Source organism: Perca fluviatilis, chromosome 15 (assembly GCF_010015445.1).
Source record: "Perca fluviatilis chromosome 15, GENO_Pfluv_1.0, whole genome shotgun sequence".
Lineage (NCBI taxonomy): Eukaryota > Metazoa > Chordata > Actinopteri > Perciformes > Percidae > Perca > Perca fluviatilis.
The window spans coordinates 26161781-26185662 of NC_053126.1; the positions used below are offsets into that span (position 1 = coordinate 26161781).

Sequence of the window (23882 nt, forward strand, 5' to 3'; positions counted from 1 at the left end):
TGCAATTTGGTTGAAAGAAACCCTAAATTCTGATATGGAAACTTTGAAAACGGTTCAAATTTGACCCAAGTACAAAAGGAGGGTTAAAAGGACTGAGTTTGGTTCGTTTAAAGAGGACTTTATGTGGAACCCCCCGCCCCCCCCTGATGTCTAAACCAGAGTACAGCAGCTACAAACAGATCAGCAAACAATTCTGGCGTTGCGATCCGCACACATTAGATGAAGAAAAAAAAAACTACAAATCCAAACTGAGTGCATGTTGTTTTATTATCAATACATCTTATCAAGAAACATTCAATATCTTTCACACGCAGGAAAAAGGCCTAGAGAGCGGCTCTGGCACCAGAAGACCATGGAAGGGGAAATGTGCGATCTCTCCATTCCTATACTGCCTCCACTTCTCGTTTGGGTTCACCCCACTTTACTTCCAGCGACCGCCCACCTTCCCTTTGCCATGGATCTTTTTACTGTGAGAGGAAAAGAGAAGGAAAGTAGGATCGGATGTAACAGGGATTGTCAGTCCGTTCTCACTCCGGATTTGTAAAATACAGAACGTTTGGACAGTGGCTGTCAGCGTCTGAAGCGCCCTTCAGCGTGTTTGTAGAACGTACCGGGGAGAGCAGCATGTACATGTTGTTTAGCAAGTAGTATGTAAGGGGGAAATTCTGTGTAGGGAGGTTGGTCGGGGTGGTGGATGGGTCAAACACAGGACTTTCACCCAGAAGACTGGGGTTCGTGTCCCGCGTGTGTCTTTAACCGGCCCGTTATTGCCACTTGTCACGGAAGCGGAAGCCCACCCACGACCTTTCCCTAAACTCAACCGTCCCGTTCATTACCGCGAGTCACGGAAACATAAGCCAACCCATGACCTTTTCCTTAACCTAACTGCGTCAAAAGTGACGCCAATAGTCCCGACCAAGCGCGATTAGTTAAAGCGCGTTATGTGACGCTAAAGGAGACTTTTAGCGTCAATAACAACGACAAAGGCACCTGACCAAGCGTCCGTATTTTACGAGATGGGAGTGAGAATGTGTCGCAGTTGGGATTGTAGTTTATCTGCAGTTTATCATATTTTATATGTTGTATAAAAGTGTCTACTCACAATTTCTGAGCATGTTGGATTCGGTTCAGCAGCACGGTGATCTGCAGGAGGCAAACAACAGGAATTTAAGGTAACAGGAAAATAATTAAAACCATTATGAAAGGAATCAGTACTACTGATTATTTTATACTGTCGCACAGTAGAGAAATTACCGTATAGTACAGGAGAAGCTCGCAGGCAGTTTGGACTTACGTTAGCTGTTTAGGTTTAATTACTAATGTTAACTAGCATGTTAATGATCAATAATTAGCCTGTGCCCATGTTATCTCCTTACATATACCTACACTCTCCGTCTCTGTAAGATTGGGAATGATTGAGATTTCTCTTGGCACAGCTACCAGAAGACTTACAACTTTCAGACACGTTGCTCACATCACATTTACGTTGTCTCTGTCAGTTGGAGGCTGCACAGTAAATCAAGTGATCACCGGAAAAATGCTTCTAATAGCTTTCACTGGTCTCCGTCCAGAGCAACGGGCTCTGTTGGTCCATTTTATATATGTCAATGGATTAAACACGGTTAAAATGTTTACAGCTAAACGGTGTAAAGTGTGTCTGTATTTCACTGGAGAGGACTCCAACACCGGACTGTAGCTGCCGTTGTCATGATGTTATGTTGCTCGCCTCGCGGTGCATTCACTGTAATTGAAAAATACCCCTTTCCCATCCAGTGGTTGTTTTCACCGTTTTGTGATCCTTTTTTTTTTTTAGATCAACTCTTTTATTGTTTTATATTTTTGAACATACAGAACAGACAAATACAATTGAACAAGGTGCTCCTTTTTTAAATATATATATCTTTCGGTTAAGGCACCGTTTTAAAAGTATCGTATCATGTTGATAAGAGCATTAAAATGAGAAAAAATAATGGGACAAAAAGAAATCAAGACATTTAAAATAGATAAAAATGCGATTAATTGCAAGTTAACTATGACATTAATGCGATTAAATATTTTAATCGCTTGACAGCACTAATATATATATATATATATATATATATATACTATATATATATAGATAAATAGATAGATAGATAGATAGATAGATATACAGACAGACAGACAGATAGATAGATAGATAGATAGATAGTATATGACATGGTACAGGACAGCTACAGAAACACTATAAAATATGACTTAGCAAGTACCAGCGGTACCTCATATTTCTGGTGCTTCATGTACTCCATGAAGTCAAACTTGTCAGACTCCAGCTGGTAGATCCAGGTCCACATCTCCTGGGCCCGTTGCCTTGGAAACACAAAGAACAAATTAAGAAAGTTTTTTTTATTATTTTATTTCTATGATTCTGACCTTTTTTATTTCGTTTCGTTTTTAGTCCATCTGCGTTTCTTTATGCTAGCCGCTGGCTAATTTATGCAGTATAAACACTGAAACCCTGCAGTGCTGTGCTGTCCATCTCAGCTGAGAGAAAGTCTCAGCGTGGCGAGTTGTAACCGAGCAGTCTGATGTGTGCAGAGGTCTGTGCTGTTGAATTGTAGAGCAGCCTGGTGTTGCCCCCCCCCCCCCCAAGGTTATTTAGTACTGAAACACCAAAAATGGTATTCGGGACAGTGGGTAGTAAGTTATCCCACGGGTCAGAAACCCCACCCACACCCATTAACATCTGGCTTTTGTCTGCAGTGGGAATCGGCATTCACTCCCCGGGACACATTACTCTGCAGTACGAGCGGGTATTTATCGGCTCAAGATCGGATCGGAAACAGGACACCCGGTTGGCCGTTTTCTGGCGCGACGCTATGACTCAATATGCTATGACGCGAGTTGCTATGACGCGGGTCAACTTTGCCTGTAACTTCTGTGATCTCGGCCACAAATTCCGTCCGTTTTTTGAAACTTTCGCTTATTTTACAAAAATAGTTCACCGAAATGTGTTTCTAAGAATAATTTTATCGCGAGAAATCATCTGTGCAGCTGCTAAATCGGTCTTCATTTTCACACATTGACAACGATCAGTTTAAAACGTTTTCGGGAGTTTTGAGAGGAGGCAAATCACGCTAGACCACGTGATTTGCATTGAGTAGCCTGAATAATAACTTAATGCAAATGAGGAGCAACTCGCTGCCCTGTCTCTCGAAAGTCGTCGAGATGCTACCACAATGCATTGCCTGGCTGCTTCTGCAGACATAGAATGGGAAGCATGGAAGTGAGGCTACCTGTGGACACGTACTGTACCTTGAGAGAGTGACGGTGAATGCGGAGCGACCGGTCTGAGTGTAGGAGCATTATTAGCAAAGATATCAAGTGAACGTACAGCAGAGTTTTGCAATTTTGTGCACTGTATCAGGAAGCTGTAGCAGGAAAAGTTAACACTGTTTTCCAGCGCGTTCGTGAAATTGAACGCGACACAATAAACAAAAAAAAAACTGACAGGCAATGGGAGAGAAGTCTTTTGGCTATTTTTAGCAGGTTTTAAAAACCTGCATATAGACGTGAATTTTGGTGGGAAAAGGGTATGAGTTAGCTAGACATGCTAACGTTTGAAGCTGGCATTAGGAGCGTAGACACAAACTGTTTAATCCATTCCTTACACCTTTGCGCTTGTGTTTTTGATTTTGAAAGGGAAAAAAAGAAACCACCATTCAAAGTCCTTAGATACTCAATATGGCTCTTACTACAGCCCCATTCACACGCCTGCAACATGCAGAGCAATCCAAAGCTCACTTGAGCGCATCCTCCCTCAAATTGTCGATGTCTAGCGACTGTCGTCTCTCAGACAGAGTCTTCTTCTTGATCTCTCTGCCTGTCAGACGCTTGCCCCTCCTCGTCTCCGCCTGGGATGGGAAGACACAGTGCACAGTCAACATCTGTATCATCATCATCATCATCAGGGTTATCATGATCTCTACTGAGAATAACAGCAGACCTTGGCCAAGAAGCTTCCAAAGTTGGCTCCAATGCCAGACAGCACTTTCTTCTTCTTGATGTCATCATCAGCCTTCTTCTTGGCTTCCTCTTCCTCTTTTCTGTGACGTTCCTCCTGACAAACGGAGAAGGATGGACAAAAACTTGAAAAATGTCCCTAAGTGTTAAATCTCACTATAAAAAAGTTGTTTTTAATATTGGGGTGGCTTCTGGGACTCCAACCCCCAATGTTTTCTCAAAAGCCCGAAATCTTTAAGGGTTTTAAAATAGCTTCAATGTTGTGTCATTTCCCCTCAGTCTCTTTGACTGGAGCGGCAAATCAATGGAGCAAAGGTTCTATTACTGGGGAAATACTGACATTCATTCTGCGAACTGTACTCCGGCCGGCATAGTGTAACAAAAATATATGTAGCCTAACAATTTTTGCCTCTCTTTAGGTGGCAGGAGTGAAAATGAGTCCACCTCAACATTTGTTGTGTTCTGGTTTCAGAATGATGAAGACAGTTCCAGATGTAGCAGTGGCGGTTCAAGACCATTTCATAGGAGGGGCCAAGCTGGGGCCACATGCGATTTTAGGGGTACCAAATATATTAAGCACAAGTGTTACTAACCACCAATCCTCAATAGTTTTGGTTCTACATAAGACTAACAATACACATATAACAATAAACACAAGCATACTCCGTGTTAACCTACATTTGATCTATTTCTGCACTGCACATTACCCCCGCTTTGGGGATAAAGGTGGGGTTAAAAATTTATCAAAATATTTGCCACAGTTAGGGGGGCCAGAGGGGGTCAAGGCTTAAAATTACGGGGGCACTGGCCACCTTTTTGTACCCCCCCAGAACCATCTCTGGGATGTAGGCTTTACAGGATGATTCTTTTCCTTGCCAACTATTATGATTTTCCCAAATGATGTACAGATTTCTAAGCATTCTATTACCAATTATCTTTCAAAAGTATATAGCTGGGGGAAAATCCCTCCCCCCCTCCCAGATCTGTGCTGAGCCCCAAATGTTTACAACGTCTGGCTCCACTCCTGAATTATATTGTTTCACACAGCTGTGTTGAGCAGCTTTTTACATTTTATTTTGTGGTTCCATATATAAGAAAAAATTTGAGGCTGTTTACAGCCTATGTAAAGGATGTGTGGACTGATATATTTGTACATTTTTGTGTGAGTATGAGTGTGTGTGTGTGTGTGTGTGTGTGTGTGTGTGTGTGTGTGTGTGTGTGTGTGTGTGTGTGTTACCGCAATCCTGTTCTGTCTGTCCTTCTCCTTCTCTGCTCTGACCCTCAGGATCTCAGCTTTCTCGGACCGACGACGCTCCTGATGGAAAGCAAAGCAAACAAAACAAACATAAACCGTTTAGTGCATTTTATTAAACATGAAGCAACATTGGGATAAAAAGTACATTTAATCATTCATTCATTACAGAGGGGACTTTTGTATGTCTGTATTTTGTTTCAACTCATTCAAAGATTTCTGACAAATACGTTATTAATTATTTAGCAACATCGATCCTTCACATTGCTATGGTGCGGCAGTAGCGGAATAAGTATTCATTTAGAAATACTCTATTACAAGTAAAAATCGTGCATTTAATATCCTACCCAAGTTAAAAGTACAGAAGTATTATCAGTCAAATGTACATTAAAGTGTATAAAAGTACAGCATAAGTACATGTTTTGCAGTAAAAATGGCACCTGTGACTGATATACTATTATATATGACATTATTATCCCCTACCTAGGGGCTGGGTTAGTAAATAAATCTGAGGGGTCGTGAGATAATTAATGGTTATTTTTTTATTTTATTTTTTTTACTTTTCTCTAGTCACTTACTTCAATGGAACCGTCTAAGAAGTCTAGAGTGGACATGTGTCTTTGGTGGAACTACTAATGCAAACAATGCATTGTATTTATAAACTTATCATGGTTTTAATATCTAATAACGTTATCTGTAAAGCACAGCAAGTAGTAACTACAGCTGTCTGATAAACTTACATTCAATATTTCTCTCTAATATGTTATAAAGAAATATAAAGAGGTAGAAAATGGAAACACTCAAGTACCTCAAATTTGTACTTAAGTATACTTGATTAAATGTACATAGCAACTTTCTACCACTGCTGTGAAGATACATGCAGTAAAACCATGTTCTCCTATTGCTTAGTCTATATCGACGACGTAGTCCTTTGTGTTGGCATTCTACAAATTCTACATTCTGCAACTCTGGTGGATCTATGAGGACTATGGTTAACTGCTCCTCAGATCTCTGCAGGGTAAATACAGACAGCTAGCTAGACTATCTGTCCAATCTGAGTTTTCTGTTGCACGACTAAAACAACTTTTGAACGTACACGTTCCACCAAAACAAGTTCCTTCCCGAGGCTATTTTGCAGAGGCACCTCTGCTCCTTCCGGCGCTTAGCACCGCCCAAGAGTGTGATCGGTTTAAAGAAATGCCAATAAACCAGAGCACGAGCATCCCGGAATGCTGTGTGGTCTAGCCAGACCCTCCTCTGCACCGCTGTGGAGGAAGGTCTGGCAATGCGAGACTACCTATTGCTGGACAATCTCTGTTTCCACTGGATCGCGTGTCTAGTGCCCCACTCATGTTTCAACATTAGCCAGAAAGTGTCTTAGTGCATCTAAGTGAACTTACGATTCGTTCCTTGAGGCTGATGAGTTCCTCCTCATCTTTCTTCCTCTGATCAAAGTGGACGTCGATCAGAGTATGTAGCTCCAGTAAGTCCTTCTCCATACGCTTTCTGTGGATGTCCTGGTGGAGAAGGGAGTTTTTATCTCCATATGGGCATCTCTATAGAACTCACTAGATATGGTTCACATGAAATATATATGTCTTTGTGTATAGAGTCTCTCTGAATGGACCGGAAAATCAATGGAGCAAAAGTTGTATTACTGTGTAAATATCGCCTCTACTCCGTCATAGTGTAACAAAAGTAAGTCATGCAGCCTAACTGATACATAGTAACATCAGACAATGATTGCCTCTTTTTATGTGGCAGGAGTGAAAAGGAGTCCTCCTCAACATTTGTTGTGTTATGGTTTCAGAATGATGAAGACAGTTGGAGAACAATTAGGTACAAAATGGATGTAGGCTCTACAGGATGATTCTTTCCCTTGGCAACTATGATTTACAGATTTTTAGGCATTCTATTATCACATATCTTGAAAAATAGATGCCCCCCCCCAGGTCTGGGCTGAGCCCCAATTGTTTACAATGTCTGGCTTCGCCGCTGGTCGGTACGGGGGACTTGAACCAGCAACTCCTTCAGTTCCTAAGCCAAGTCCCCACAAACTGAGCTAATGCAGCCCAATGGTTAACAGCCATGGTTCCCATTTCATTTATGATGCAGATGCAAAGTCAAAAACTAAGAAAATAAAAGTGATCTGGTTTGATCCCCTTTTCATGACTCACATCAAAATCCACCCTGTCCCCCTCAGGAATCTTTGGAGGAGCAAGTTGAGGCACCAAAGGTCTGATGAAAAAAAGGAAGCACAAAATGACAGTTTTGACAGTTTTCTTTTTTTAAAAGATCAAAAAGGGATTAAGGGAATGTGACATATTTGAAAACATAACCATGCAAACATAATAAAATAATATGAACATACTTGGGTTTGGGGCGCTCCTCTGTTGATGAAAGAGAGAAAGACAAGCAAAAAAATATTGATTATATGAGTGATTAAAAAATGTTCCCCCAAATATGCGGAAGGAGAAAGAGAAAAATCTGAAAGTTGTTAATAAAGTTGTTAATGTGACTGAAAACACAGCAAGCATGGGACTGAGAAAAGAAAAGGCAGTTTAGCAGTTTTTATTAGTTCTAACAAAACAAAAGAGCAAGGACATCATTTTTATACACACTTTTTCTATCCAGATCAGGGTAACACATGACGTTTTTTGATCACATCTATTAGGACATTCTTAAATATTTTCTTATAAATTAAGGGTGATTATAATAGGTTTTCCTTTCACTTTATGTCTTTTAAATGCATGTAAATTTGCACGTTGTGATTGTTGCACATCCAAATAAAGGAATGAATAAAGGTAAATAGGTACAGCTTTTTATTTATTTAGGAGACCAAATTACTCCATAAAGAGTTTCTGCAGATTTCACCAAGTCAAATTTAAGACTTTTTAAGACCTTTTTAAGACCATAATAAATGAAATTTAAGAACTTTGATACAACATCAAGTAAGCCCTAAATTCAGTTTTTTCAAGCCAAGTATCGCTAAACTTGCACTTTCCCATATAGCCAAAAGAATAAAATCCCTTTTATGTCTGTGGTACAATCCAAAAGAGACTCGCGCCAATAACACGAAAGCTAAAAAATGATTTAAAAAAATTAGCATTAGCGGTAGCATTGCATGGACGTAGGAAAATTAAGACCTGTTTAAAATGATTTAAGACCTAGAACACAATATTTCAGCAAATTTAAGACTTTTTAAGGCCTAAAATTTTGATTTTGAAATTTTAGACTTTTTAAGACCCTGCGGAAACCCTGATAAAGTGAAGGCCATGTCCATTGGCTGTAGATAATTTCAATCTGTTGGATAATTAACCTGAGGTAAATAAAAAGCGACCAACATGGTGCTGAGCTTAAAAAAGAAAATCAGGACTTCAACCCCTTCAACACGTCCACCATTTCTCACCTTCCTCCTGGGCATCTTGATCTGATGGAGCAACTAAATGAAGACAGAATGAAAGATGGAAGGAGGGTAACAAAAACAACACATGGAGCACCAAAGGAGTCATTGATAATGAGTGAAAAGTACACATGAGGAAAGCAAGGGAATAGAAAAGGTAGAAGAGAGTGAAAGAGAGGATGGGATGAGGAAAGGAAGTAAGGAAAAAACAAAGGAAAAAGGTATACAGGTGAAAATGAAAAAAGTTAGAAGACAGAAGGTAGCAAAATAAGTTGAGAGGGGAATGAAATACATACAGAATTCAGAAATGAAGATGTAAAGAACCAAAGGAATGGAGGAGGAAATTCACACACCAGGTGATCGAGAGGCAAAAATTAAAAAATAAAGTGACAAGTCAAAGATAAGGGGGGGAACATGAGGAGATAAGGAGGGAGGAGGAAGTGTGGAATGATTGAAAGAAGTCCCAAGTTATTATATGGTAGTACATAGGCAGCAAGCTTGAAGAAAAGGGTTAGATATTTTGGAAAATATGCTGATTCACTTTCTTGCCCAAAAGTAGATTAAAAGATTGATACAACCCTAATGTCTGAGAGTGGTATCGATCTTCTCATCTTACTCTCAGCAAGAAAGTAAATATTTCCCACGATGTTAAACTATTTCTTTAAAACTATCATTTCCCATCAAGCATTGAGAGCCACAGCCTTCACTGGCACTAATATGTACCACCCACTGTGGCTGTAGGGAAATGTAGTTTTGTGGAACATTCTGTGAACATTCATTATTACATAATGCACATATGGATAATTGAGCACATGCACATACAGGTCTCTGGTCATGTCATGAATGTAAGTTCAGTGTTCACTCTCCTTTTAGCTTTGTTTTGGTCTCCACCATTCTTGAGAAAAATATATACCACTATATTCTCTAAATAGTCGCTAACTCTATCTGTTGCAAAGTTTTTTTTAGGCCTTTATTTGACACAACAGCTGAAGCAAGGAAAGGGGAGACAGAGGGACTCTGAATCTGAATCGAACCCGCGGCCGCTGCGGTAAGGACTGAGCCTCTGTTTTTATCCTTGCACGTGGGACTGTATGAGTCATGATGACTTATTTCACCATTTATAGTTGTATGGTATTAAAATACAATGCATCTTCTTCTAGATACAACTTTTCCCTGCATTGGGGTGAAAAGGGGGTTTTGTTTTTTGGTGGAGGGGGGGTTGTCACCCTACCTTGGTTACTGCGCGCTCTGATAGCCCGTACCAGCACAGTGGCCCAACCAGCCAATGGGAAAGCAGGATAAAGGGGAAATTGATAGGTCAGATTTATTACAGCATCACCCATAACTCACACAGTTAAGCTGGATTTCCACAGGCAGCTTTTTTCAACTGTCTCGGTCACGCAATTCCAAGCGTTATGTCACCACAAAATGATGCAGACGGTGTACACATTATACTTTTGCTAAGAATTTGTTAATGGTGTTGATACGTTTCTATCAGTTTAAGATTTATTTATTTTTGATTAGGACAATGCACATTATTACATCTGTAGATGCACCAGTGTTAGCCAGTCGGCTAATTTTCAACTGTAGTCCTAGTTGCATGCATGTCTTCATGGTGGGAAGAAACCGGAGCACCCGGAGGAAACCCACACAAGCACGGGGAGAACATGCAAACTCCACACAGAAAGGCCTGTGTTCGAACCCAGAACCTTCTTGCTGTGAGGTAGAACTGCTAACTACTGAGCCACCGTGCTGCCGTTCTATCTGGCTTATCACAAACCATATGGTAAGTTTTCTACTCCAGTCACACACTTTGCTTAGTTTAGTTTAAATAACATCATGTATTGTAAGCAACCAGCTAGTTGTCATTGCTACAATGCTAATGTTACTACAATGCTACTACTACTACGAACTGTATAAAAGCTCAACAGGAAAACCAACTGCCTGGGCAACCCTCTTTAACATCCCTGTAGTCATACAGAGACATATCATAAAGTAAGCTATATACATGTATAGGAACATCATATTGTTTTAATTTGCAAGGAATTTTTAATAATATGTGTTTAAACGGGAGAAAATATTAGAGTTGTTTTTGCGAGTCTGCCCTCTCATTGGTTACCGCTCTGCAAAAGTTGACCCATGGTACATGTCCTTATACGCGTTGTTTTCACAGATGGGATCGCCCTGCTTCCCAACATTGCCCTGCCCCCGCATCTCGTCCCGAATTTGACCCATTCTCATCTGGTCACCCTATTCCTCAACGGTTTTTGGTACTATTTTTGCCTGCTTTCTTCAGGACTCTTTTTGTTGTATCCCTTTTTATTTATTAAATCCTCAAACTCACCACTGCCCTGTTGTCTCTGCATTTTTGGGTCCGCCATTTCCCTAATCCTAACATTTTGAGAGGCGCCGAGCCGCCCACTCCTCATTTGCATGAAGTTGCCTGGATTCAACTTTATGCAAATGAGGAGCGGGCGACTCGACGCCCCGCTTCTCCAAAGTCCCCCGCGACACTACCAGAATGCATTGCGCGGCTGCTCCCATGGAAATGAATGGGAAGCGTGGAACTAACGCTGACAATTACACATAATGTCAGAGTAACTTTGGGAGATCAGGGAGAGCGGTGAACACTTTCGATGTCAACGCTCATACCGCTCGCGCCACTGTTCCGTTATTTCAGCTGCCAGTGAAAACCCAGCGTTATGAAAAAAAGAGGGAACAATTGCTTGGGTGTTTGAGAGCTTTTTTAGAACAAGGAAAGACATATATCTCTTGTAAGAAATGCTATCACAATCGCAACCCTTTTAACCTGTCTTACTGTTCACATTTTTTGAATCGTCTTTTCAACACATTTGACCAAACCAGTTTTTATCTCCAGACTTTTGCTATACAACAGGCAACTGTCCTGTACGACTGCTTTGCATTCTGGGAGTCTTCCTTACCTCCTCTATCCTCCTCTGCCTGCTCAGTCTCCTCCTCTTCCTCAGGCTCGGGCTCCTCTTCAGCCTCTGGGAGAAGGAGACCCAGAAAAATTAATATAGTTTCATGTCTCAAAAAAAGTTGTATTGATGTTGATCATTGCGTTTGTGAAAGACACAAAGTGTGTGACAAATGTAGACGCAACTTACCCTGCTCCCTGGAGGGATGGGAAGAAAAGGAACAGAGAAACACATTTATCAGTTAACATTACAGGGATTAGATTACAGAGACTTTATTGATCCCACATTGGGAAATTTCACTGCTACAGCAGCAAAACATCAGACACACAGCACACATACAGAATATACAAGAAATAATTAATAGGATAGATTACAAGAACAAATCATTCATAAATAAAGGTAAAAATACAAAGGAAAGAATGTACAAACATGTATACAAGTTGGGAATAAAAATGTACAACTACTTGAATGATATTTATAAAGATGGGAGTAAAATGCATTTTCGCTGAAATAAACAACGGAGGGATGCTGCGCTACTCACTCGTACTCCTCTTCTACATCTGACATGGCTGCAATAAAGAGAAACAAATGGCAAATCAGGGAGATCATGAATGAATAAGTACAATAGAATCATCTGAAGTACAAAAACAACAGTCAGGAGAGGAGAACAGAAGTTTGGTACAGACATTTTTGTTCCCTTCAGGATGAAGTGTAACAGCTTTTAGGGATTTCCTCACCTTCATCTGGCGCCAGCATTCGGTCAAAATTTGAAGTTTTGAAGTTGTCCCATACTTTAGTTTATGAACAACGTTGCATTTTTATGAAGGGTTTTGCACAATATCGTAGGAACATTTCTGCACAGCAATTTATGTGATATCCTACAAATTAGGCGACCCCCGGCTGGTCAAATGATGCCGGCTCCAGAGCTCCGTGAGCTGTCTGTCGTATCGGCGGCAGTAGGTAGTTGAGTTTAGCCGACAAAAGGTTACCGGGAGCCGGTTACTGGGTTAGGGGTTAGAGGTTAGGTTGGGGTTAAAACACAGCGCCCCGGGATAGGCGCTACGAGGGGCATGGGCACAAGGGGAGCACACTTTAAAACCTCCTTAAAAAACAGGTTTGGCTATCTAAAAACCCATATAAAAGGGACACAGATATTAAAAGCGGGTTAAAAGAACCACTGGACAACGCGGTCAGCGGGAGTATAAAACTTTGAACAAAAGGTCACCTCCACACCTGCCCTATTCCTATAACTTTTAAATACATTTTAATTTAGGGTTAGGGGTTAGGGTTAGGGCACCGTGAGATGACGGTCCTTTCAGGGGCCGTGGCAGTTGAGTTTAGCCCACAAAAAGTGACAACATGCGCCGGCGACAAATAAGGCACAAAAACGATTGGTTAAGTTTAGGAAAAAGACCGTGGTTTTGGATTTAAACAATCCCAAGGAACAAACACGCGTTCCCTGGGTGAAAGTCTGTTGTTTCCCCCGAGAAGTGACCTCCGCTCCCAGGCTTGAAAGCGCTGTGTCTTAAGACTGAGCCATCCACCCCGACCTCCTCCCTACGCAGTCCACAGCGTTTTTATACAGCAGCAACAGTCACTTCGATGCACAGAGCAAAAGAATACACGGAATGCATACGGATTACAGTGCTTTACTTTTCGTATATATATGTATGAATGGTTCATGAGAAAAGCATGCAAAACTAATGCCATTCTCATCAGCCTCAGCTGGACTTTATGTCTAAAGCTACAACTTAATAGGTGTGTTTGGTAACATTATTAAAAAAAAAAAGATACTGGCTACTAGATTAAGAACATTTAAAAACAAATGTTTTTTAAAATACCAAGCAACCCATGTGACGTAAATGCAAACTTGGCTGTGCATTAGTACGTGAGTGTGATTGATCATTTTGGAGAGAGAAAAAAAGACAGACAGACAAGCACTGAGAGATTCAATGCACACTGTCACGGTTTTTAGGCTATAAATTGTCCCACTAAGCTGCCATTGTCCTGGCATTAAAACCACGTGAAGACAGACATACACACTGTGCACTGACACCTTCCTGGCAGGGGAAGCAGGGAGATTGATGAAGCGTCAACAGGTGAGAATGTGACAAGGGTTAAACGCAGAAAGACCAGAGGAGATAGAGTTTCTCTCTCTTTCTAGTAGTTTCTGCCCCTCCCCACACCCACCCCCCCTTCCCTTTTTTTGACCTCACTCTTGCTCCCTATGTCCTGGTGTTTCTGACAAATTTGATTTAGTTTAAAACACTGCACATCAAGGTTTGTGAAAGATGACCTTCATCTTAACTGGGTTCACAGTTTGACATGTTCACTGAGCGACTGAACGACTAAACTCAAGGGAATCTGCCATCAGTTTGACTGGAGTGCTTTGACACAGCTCAAAGGTCCCATTAACTCTATTATGTGGCCAAACACTACACTGTGTTTAGACGTGGAATTATTCCAAAGCTCAAACAGAAACAAAACAGTTGCATGCTTGTAAGAGTCTGTTTCTGTTCAAGTCAGATTTTAAAAGAAAATAAACTTGATCAGAAAGCCCAATTTCATTCCATTACCCCCTCTACACACCGCCATGCCCTCCCACCTTCTCCTCCGCTCGGTCTATCTTTCTGTCATAAGGAAGAATTTAGAGTGACCCTGTGACTGTGCGCTTGAATTTATCGGGGCGCTAACTGTCTTTGAATGCTCTGGCTTCTGTCTCACTTGTCTGTTGTCATGCCCTTTGCCATGCCAGAGCCAGTAGCTTGGCATAGCTGCGCACCAGCAGTCCTTTCAACTGCAACTCAGTAACTCTCCAATTTTCCGTGCGCTGTTATTGATCCTCTCTCTGTTTCTGTTCATATAGAGGTTTATAAAGCAGTTCTAATCTTCCCAGTTTTTAACTTCAATTTTAAAATAGTTTCCTTGTTTCACATCCTTCTTTCCTTTCTTATCAAGCATCTTCAAGAAATAGTGCTCCAGAGAGTTGCACCGGCAAGAAATAGTCTGATAGTCTCATAACATAAAACCATACATTACTTGCTTTTCTGTTGATTTAAGCAGCTATAATCAATATTTTTATAATAACGTATGTATTAAATGGATGTGAGAGGGGTCACGGTGATGAACCGGCAGAGAATTATCACCTGAACCTGCAGCTCGCTCGGCTTAACAGAGCTTTATAGTGAGTTTCAGCTCATTGTTTAGCTGACTTTACGGTTTTGGTTCACTCTCACCGCTGTCATAGCGTTATTTTTGGCACTAGCTGCAAAGCTGTTTTCATCACAAACAAAAAAAGCTCTGATAAACCTACTGTTGCAAGCAGTTAGCAACTAACTGATGAATACAGTAGAGCATTTAGCAGCTAAAGCGCCAGATTATTCCCCCAGGAGTTGGCTGAAACCAAAAACAGAGCAAAAAGACAGTGAATATTGGACTTAAATTTGGCAGGTAGAAACACACCTCCAAATAAATGACGATGTTCCTCCATAACTGCTGGAAGTGTGATAAAGCAAGAGGGTTTTGTTTCCTCTTTACAGAGCCAGGCTATAGCCTCGCATACATGCTCTGTGAGTATAATATTAAAAGCAGAGGGAAGGACTTACTCAAAAGGTGTGTGAAGGTAAGACCTATGAATAAGTACATGATGGATGGAGAGAGTGACGGAGGGGAGTGACGGATGGCTGGATGAATGAGAGGTGCACATTTCAGCACCTGTGTCGGTACAGTCAGAAACCGTCCATTTGGAGCTTAATGGAGAGGGGAGGGCGCAGGGGATTTGGGAGAGGAGTCCAACAGGCTCAGGCCTTAGCAGGGTTAATTTTAGTCAAGGGCAATATGTGTGTGCGTGTGTATGTGTGTGTGGTAAAGGTGAATGGGTGTACAACAATACCTCATTAGTGTATCTTTGGCTATTAATAAATTATAGAGCGGAGTGAGAGAGAAGTGTTAAAAGAGTGAAAAGTGTTGTTGTTTGTAATGTCTTATATTCACGTCAAAAAACAATTTGGGAGAATAGCCACTATGTTGCTTGACATCAAAATTTAGAAATGACTCAGCATTGTTCCAACCAGGGAACTTGATACTGACCTGAACTAGCCACTGTAATATCCACACACACACACACACACACACACACACACACACACACACACACACACACACACACACACACACACACACACACACACACACACACACACACACACACACACACACACACACACACACACAAAAGATATGCGTTACTGTATGCAGACACCTGTTTACCCTCTGCTTTCCTCTGAGTGCTAAAGTCAGCTAGCCTGAGCTCATACTGTTAGCATTTGTGTATTTGGCAGTGACTATAAAGGCAAAGGAACAATGTGAAGGGTGCTAGGCTATACAGTTTTAAGGACATTACATAGACTTACATCCATTTCCTGGACACTTTCCCTACTCTTAACCACTCACCTAAAATCTGTTTTGTCAAGCTATCACCATGTTAATTGATATTTAGTCTGAAATGTCCCCGAAGTGTATTAGTCAGTAACACAGACACAGACTACGGTACTCATTCAAGCCGTAAAGTAGCTGTCAGACATTTTATGACAAGCACTAAAGAAAGAAATGCAAGCTATAACGGTGCTGTGGTGTTGATGATTTCATCTGTTGAAAGCTTTTATGAGGGCTTTTAAAACAAAAAATATGGACATAGTTTGGCACAAGTGGCCAAGTTGGAACCTTGTTGGGGCTTTGTTAGACCTCATCCTGTGTCTGGTCTACAGAATGATACCCTAACCCAGCTACTGGACCACAGGACATATAAATAACCCAATGTACATAATAAAGCTGCTGTATTGTTTGCACGTCAGTCTGAGCGCCTGCTATGCTAACACAGACACACAGAAGTGTAGATGATGAATGCAAGTAAAATGGGACAATCTACACAAGGCAGCCACGTGTCTATCAACACTTGCAATCACAGATGTTTTTACATTGTATCTATCCATCCTGTCGGCAGATATCTAAAAACTTGATAACATTAAGCAGAAATCCTTGCCCTTGCTAGATAACTGCAGGAGTAAATCAGAAAGTATGTTTGGGGTTTTTAGTAATTTGGGTGAAAAGACCCATTAACTATGGTCTACTTTTCTCAAAACAGAGACAGACGCATATTAAATACAGCTTCTTCCTCTTTTTTTTTTGCCTTTGTACTGTTTTCAAGAATGGAATTTATGGTTTAAAGTCACAAAAATGGACCATTAGAGGACCTTGAGATAGATAATTGATAGTCTATTGTCAATAGAGATTCTTCCACTGTGGTGCATTCAGGGATGCTCAGACACCCAAGATTCACAAATTATGCAATCGCAAAATCAAGCTCAGCACACGCAGGGAACGTTGGAAATCCTGAAAGTACCATAAATTTTGTTTTTTGCTGATTGGCTAGTGTGTCTCATGCTGGAGCAAGGAAGAGTTTTCAAAGTACTGACAAAACTGAAAAGATGCAACAAAGTGTCCACCATGATGAATAAAATGAATGGAAAACAACAGCTGCTTGAAAAATTATACATTAATCTCATTCTACTGTCTTATGAGAACAAGACAATAGAGAGGACACATATTAAAGGGCAGACAGACAGACAGAGACAGACAGACGTACCTGTATGAAGGTGTGGTATCACTAGACACAAGAGACAGACAGAGGGACAGAGACAGACAGAATGGATATAAAGGGGGGTTTTGTGGGGGGTTTTTTGTGTGTGTGTGTGTGTTTTTGTGTGTGTGTGTGTGTGTGTGTGTGTGAAAAATTTTTTTTTTTTTTTTTAATTTGAATAGGTTTTTTGGTTTGTGTTTTTTTTTGTGTGTGTGTGTGTGTGTGTGTGTGTGTGTGTGTGTGTATATGTGAAGTTTATGGATGTGTGAGTATATACGTGAAATTATTTTTTGTGTGTGTTTATGTGTGTGTGTGTGTGTGTGTGTGTGTGTGTGTGTGTGTGGGTGTGTATGCATGCTGTGAGAATTACTGGATGTCCGAGTATACCTTACAAGAATAACCGTGAGTCTGTGTGCGCAAATGTGTATGTGTGTTGTGTGTGTGTGTGTCTGTGGTCAGGGCTGGGGGCCACAGGCGGATTAAGCGGAGGCAGAAAGACGAGCACCTCGTAGGATTAGGGAGAACAGAGGGATGACCTCACTAGGCAAATGGAGGGGTGCCACAGGGCAGGTGGAGAGGGGGATGACAAAATAAAGAGGGAGGGTGTGACGGATGGAAGGAGAGAAAGCTGGCAGAGGAGAACTGGCAGAGCGAGAGGCGACAGAGGAGAAGCAGTTTTTTAAGAGACAATGGTTATTGTACTTTCATTCATTAAAAGTGCCACTGAACAAGCTGTGGTGAGTAGGAAATGAAAACAAGAGTCAGACAGAGCTGAGGTAGGGATGGACGACCAGAGGAGGAAACCGGAAGTAGAGCGAGGAAGCAGAAGGTGCATGTGGGCTAAATAGACTGCACACTTAAAAAGACCCCCACTTAATGTTCTGAGCCAGAGAAAAACCTGATCTCCCGCTTCAATAACAACACAGACTTTAGAGAGTTTACTTTACTGTAGAGACGTTAGAGTTGGAGAAAACAAAGCGGGGATCAGTGTGAACAGTTGGTGTTTAATCTGTGAGTCCTGAACAGGAAGTCCTCTCACACTATTCTTCAGAAAAAAAAACAATGGTTATTATTATAGTTGAGTATATTAGTGATGTTGAATTGAAGATAGCATGTTAACTGCAGCTGCAGAAGGTTTTGAAATGATCGGAATTGTAAATGGAGTCTGGTTTGGACCTGTGAGAGGTAATTTGGTGTTAACGGTTGGTTTGTAACCGACGAACACTCGAGATGTCAAAACCTGATTATGGTTTTCACTGTGACAGATTCAGAAAAGAGGAAGGAGGGACAGATCAAATAATATCAAATGCTACTACATTCTGCAGTAACCATACGCCTCAGCAGTTGTAATTACAAAGAAGATAGCATCCACAGCAACCGCATAAAAAAATAAATAAAATAGCTTCACATTTTGGAAATGCGCTTATTCTATTTCTGACCTAGTATTAGAAAACAGAGCTGGCCTGGCTCTCCCCAAAGGTAACACAACCTGGCTACTAGCACCTCTAAAGCTCAGTTATTAACAAGTGTGACTTCATTTGTTTTATCCAGGAACGTTTCACGACCATCTCTTTTGGCAATGTCAGTTATTATCAATCTGAAAACCGAACATTGTCAACGGTGTCTATGGGAAAAAAAAGTTATGACATTTTTACTTCTGGTCCCACCCACTTCTTAACGAGCGAGCCCAACAGATGTGGATGCTCAGCAACAGTAGGAAGAGAGAGAGAGAGAGAGAGAGAAGAGGAGTAAGGGAGGGGAGCGACAGGCAGAGGGATGACCAGACCTGATCCAGTAATAGAAGAGTGACTTCACTCATTCGCTTTTTCCACGAAAGGGAAGGTTTCCAGTTCACAGAAGGAGCTCCACATAGAAAGAACACAGGCAATAAGTGGTGACACTGCTTCACAAAGTGATTGTCTTGATGTGGTCTGACCTCTTGTTGTTGACGTCACTGTGCTTGACACATTTCTAAATGGGCAATGGGCTCTAAACACTTTCTAAGTGTTAAAGAGGTCACACAGCAGAATTAAAATGTTCCTCTATTTATATCTACGGCCAAAGATATGTATTGAAGCCAGTGGTAAGTGTAAGTGGCTACATTTAAAAGATACAGTAATCATGAAGTAAACGTTGACAATGCAATTAATAATAATTTGATGGCGATAAATTGATGGCACCATCGGAGTTTAGATTGGTTCCCTATAAGCCTTGCTTTCACTATGCAATCCTGTCTGCCACCAGGTACAACATCCTGGTAAAATGAAGGCTTGATTTGCGGCACAAAGGAAGTGCGTCAACCATTGCGCAACTGAAACAGGAAAACGATATCGCTTTTGTTTTCCACAGTAGCGATCGCCGGGAAGTGGAAATGGTGGACACTGACAACTGTCATTTTCTACTTTAAAGAGTATTTATTTCATTAAGGATTCAGAGAGAGGCTCAGTTTCCTGTTTTCTTGACTCCACTGATACTCCTTTTCCACTAACATGCATGAATTTGAACCAAAAAATAAATTGGTTCAGATCCCAAATAGTTGGTTCCTAGCTGGAACAAAAACAAAATAGCAGGTTTTCCTTGACCTCAAAGTGCGTACCATGACATCAGTGGGCGTGTCATAGTCTACAGGTTGGAAAGAGAGGATGGAGAAAGGAACAATGTTTACCTTAGTTGTGCATTGTGCAACCGCCTCCATAGAAGACACATCCTTGATTATAAATGGTTCTGCTCCAAACTGGTGGAAACGGATTCCTCAGTGAAGTGAACCTGAGGAAGGCCACCAGAGGTGGTTGAAACTACTGTCATCAAATTCAAGAATTAACTTCCACACGTAACTTTTTTGATTAAGTATGACTTTGTACTACTTACCTATTAGGGGATGGCAGTAGCTCAGTCTGTAGGGACTTGACTTGGGAGCCGGAGGGTCGCTGGTTCAAGGTACGGACCAAGTACAAAGTGTGGACTGGTGGCTGGAGGGGTGCCGGGCACTGCCAATGTGCCATTGAGCAAGGCAACAAAACCCCAACTGCTTAAGGCGCCTTTAATGGGCAGCCCCCTACATCTGGCATTTCTCCATTAGTGCATGTATAAGGTCCTGTGTGTGTATTTCAGGCCTGTGTGTAATATTTAGCAAAAGATTGGACAATGTAATTTCCCCTTGGGGGATTAATAAAAGCATCTCTTCTTCTTCTATGAAGGTAAAGAGCCATTCAATTAGATTGTTTTTCCACCACAATAATGTCTTGTCATTCATATTCATAAAAGGTCATAACTGGCTCCTTTGACTGATTTGCAAAACTCTGGGGGATTCAGGTAAATGTGATATATTTTGATGTGGGCCGGTGAAAACATGGACGCTGTAGGGTACTGTACTTCTGCTGATTCCTGCTGCTGAAAGCTAAAGCTTGTAGACAATCTGGGTGTGGGACATGAAAGAGAAGCATGTCCCCCTCCCTCGACAGCCACAGTCGTGCCTGAGATTCAGCAGGGCTTCAGCAGAGCTGCTAAGAGGCCAACTGGCCCACAGCAGATGAGGGGAAACCTCCAACTGTCACTGCGGGAATGTACGCTTGGCAAGGGATTGTTATTGGTGGAAAACCTAATCAGAACCTTATACTACTTTTTCTTCTCAATAACACATCAAAGTAAGATTTGACTGCATTTAAGTGTCATCTCTGCCCGTTAACGTTTGGATTATTTCTGATGCTGGTGCTAAAACGATACTTTTAAAAACGTGCTGGTGCCTGAACAGTTCCTGGACAGATACTTAAAAAAAAAAAGATAAAACAAAAGAAATGGAGCAAAAAACAACATTCGGTGATATTGAAGGCATCTTGTTCATTGCTAAGGCCATATGGTCAAATTTAAATGATTTATTTAAAATGTAATAACTTTTTTCACCAGTTAATTGCTGTTAAATGAGAAAAAAATTTAAAAAAATCACTAGATGGAAAAGGGTATTTTACTATAACTTTAAATGCACCATAAGGCTTTTCAGTTTCAAGTACATGCACCATTGTCCCGCCTGTTGTTTTTCCAACAACGGCAAGCAGTGGCCATATAGTGCAGCGGGTTTGTGTCTTAAGCTTCAGACTGTTTTACGTAACGTATCTGTTGCCTCTAACGTCTGTTTCGGAGCATTAGAGAACAGCACAGGCATTTAAGTGGCACCCAAATCCGCGTTGCTATTTGTTCCGGTAGATACCGGTCGTTTATGCACCAGTGCCTGTAATCTGTAAGCAGACTTGTAAAAAGTTTTACTACTATGTTGTCTGCAGATTTCAAACTGCCGTACGTAGAGAGACCCCTGGGCTCCGTTTCAGAAAGCAGGTTTAGTGAAAACTCTGAGTTTGTTAATGCTGAGATGAGGTAACTTAACCTCAGACTCAGTTACTATGGTAACTGAGCCTGTAAACCTAACCTGGTCGGGAGCAGGTTTTCTTCAATAAACCTTGAGTTTCTCTCAGTCTGCTCCCTCTGACACAGCACTCTTTCATTTCCTCATTCATTTATTCAGTCTGTATCAGGCACATTTAAGCGCAGTTGGGTTGGATTATTAACCATGTTAGACAGACTATAAAATGTTTTTCTTTTCTCAAAACATGGCATTTCCTTTTGTCGATGATCACATTAATGAAGAAGCTGTATTACTTCGCAGGGTGTTAAACATACGTCGATAGATGATATTGAGGCCCCAACTATCGATGCATTTTCATCTCCAGATACTAGCCTACCTGTTTGAGCGGTATCGTTTTTCTTCCCAGTCTATCAGTTATGTAGATAGCCTATACATACTGTAACCTTATCCGTCCTCATATCACTAACGTCACCCATTGTGGACATGCTCTTACATCCCAGCAGATTCTTTGTGTTGCATTATGTTTTTTAGCAAACAGCAGTTTTCTTTACAACATTGGCATATTAGTAAAGCCACTGTATGCAGAGCCGTCAGAAGAGTGTGACTAGCTCTGAAACGTTTTTTTTAAACGTTTTTTGTAGTGTTCCCCGAACACAAACCAGTAAGAGCCATTAAAAAGAAGTTCCACAGTATTGCAGGTGAATGATGTAAACCCTTTGAAATAAAAGATTATGAATTATAATTCCGTTAATGATGGTGCTGCAGCCTCAGAATGGGATTAGTAGGCCTAGGACTTTTTCGTCCGCAGTGTTGCACCTAAATGAAATAGATTATAGGTTCAATACCATTTCACCAGTAATATTAGGCTATACTTAAGATTAAATGATATACACTATATTGGAATATATACGCATTTACTCTAGCAGCAATTTTGTCCCACGCTAGTAGTTTTTTTTTTGGGGGCATTTTTAGGCCTTTATAGACAGGACAGCTGAAGAAATGAAAGGGGAGAGAGAAGGGGAATGACATGCAGCAAAGGGCCGCAGGGTCGGAGTCAAACCTGGGCCCGCTGCGTCGAGGAGTAGACCTCTATATATGGGCGCCCGCTCCACCAACCGAGCCATCCGGGCGCCCTTCTCTTGAGTTGATTGAACCAACTCAAATCAGCTGTTCTGGAACCAAAAACTCAAGAGTTTCCCATCTCAGGGTAAATCAGCTCAGAGCTCAGGGTTAGACTCAGAGTTTGTTAAACGTCCTTCCTGAAACGGGTCCCTGATGCTACCTGACAACGCACCCAATGACAGTTTTAAAACCACAACAACCAAGACAGGGCTGGGACATCTTGGGACATTAGGTCCAGAAGTGTGAGAAGAGACGTTTTAATGGGGATAGAAGTCTTGAATCAAATAACACAACAGAAATGTGATTTTATAAAAAAAAAACACACTTTAATTATGACAGCGACATTTTGGAACAAAAAAATAAATAACTGGACGTTATTTACGCAGTTTCATGAAGACACCACGGGCATAGTGACTGTAAGTATCTGGGGAAAAGAAGACAAGGACAAAGCGTACAGTATGTTAAGAGAAATAATGTGTAGTTTTTAGAGATGCACCGATTACAACTTTCTAGGCCGATTCCGATTTTCTTTGAGTTAGGCCAGCCGATACCGATTTAAGCCGATTCCGATTTCATTTTTTCTAACCACTTTACAGCGCACACAAATATTTATTTTCTATCTTTTCTTTAACAGATAATGGATCACTAAAAAAAAAATTTTTTAATTTAATTTTGTTTTTGTAAATATTAATAAATACACACACATGTAAAGTTCAAATTAAATTTTTTTAGAACCATTTCCTTCTTTTCAATCCAATATCCAATAAAAATAATGTGGTTTTAGTGTGCATCCCACCTACCCCTTTCCTTGCGGTGCCAGCCTCTATTCCAACCTTCTTATTTTCTTCATACCCCTAAAATTCTCACTGGCTCACCTGTTACAGGTTAATTCAATAGCTTTCCCTAAACACCACAGTGTTTCCTTGCGTTACTGTAAGGCTCTGTCCAATTGTACCATTGTTAATTATACTTTGTTGATGTTTTCATATGTCCACCTTCCTTGGTCCTCTTTATTTTGTGTCTTTTGCATTCCTTTCAATTCAAATGTGTTTCCGTTTCTTCATGTTCAAATGTTTCCTTGTACAAATGTGTTATTCTCATATCGGGTTATCCGGGTCTATTCATGTGGATTTTTATTATCTATCTTTTCTTTTATTGTCCATATTATT

The 23882-nt window shown here is 41.0% G+C and overlaps 2 protein-coding genes across 5 annotated transcripts in view; both read right to left on the minus strand.

Moving 5' to 3' along the window:
• Positions 1–249: 249 nt before the first annotated feature.
• tnnt1 (troponin T type 1 (skeletal, slow)) lies at positions 250–13303 on the minus strand. Its single transcript, XM_039825988.1, has 14 exons — positions 12138–13303; positions 11786–11793; positions 11572–11665; positions 9571–9581; positions 8664–8696; positions 7626–7644; positions 7432–7492; positions 6655–6771; positions 5240–5317; positions 3986–4099; positions 3784–3893; positions 2259–2349; positions 1103–1143; positions 250–467 (listed from the first exon to the last, which is right to left on the minus strand). The coding sequence occupies exons 1-14, from the start codon at positions 12203–12205 to the stop codon at positions 422–424; spliced, it is 891 nt and encodes a 296-aa protein (XP_039681922.1). The 5' UTR covers positions 12206–13303; the 3' UTR covers positions 250–421.
• A 9711-nt stretch (positions 13304–23014) lies between these two features.
• The window catches only part of pih1d1 (PIH1 domain containing 1), a 43179-nt gene continuing 42311 nt past the window's right edge, over positions 23015–23882 (minus strand). For all 4 annotated transcript variants that reach the window (XM_039825047.1, XM_039825044.1, XM_039825045.1 and 1 more), the window contains one exon: positions 23015–23137. In XM_039825047.1, the coding sequence (XP_039680981.1) occupies positions 23102–23137 (36 nt within the window). In that variant the 3' untranslated portion in view covers positions 23015–23101. The remainder of the gene's footprint in view (positions 23138–23882) is intronic.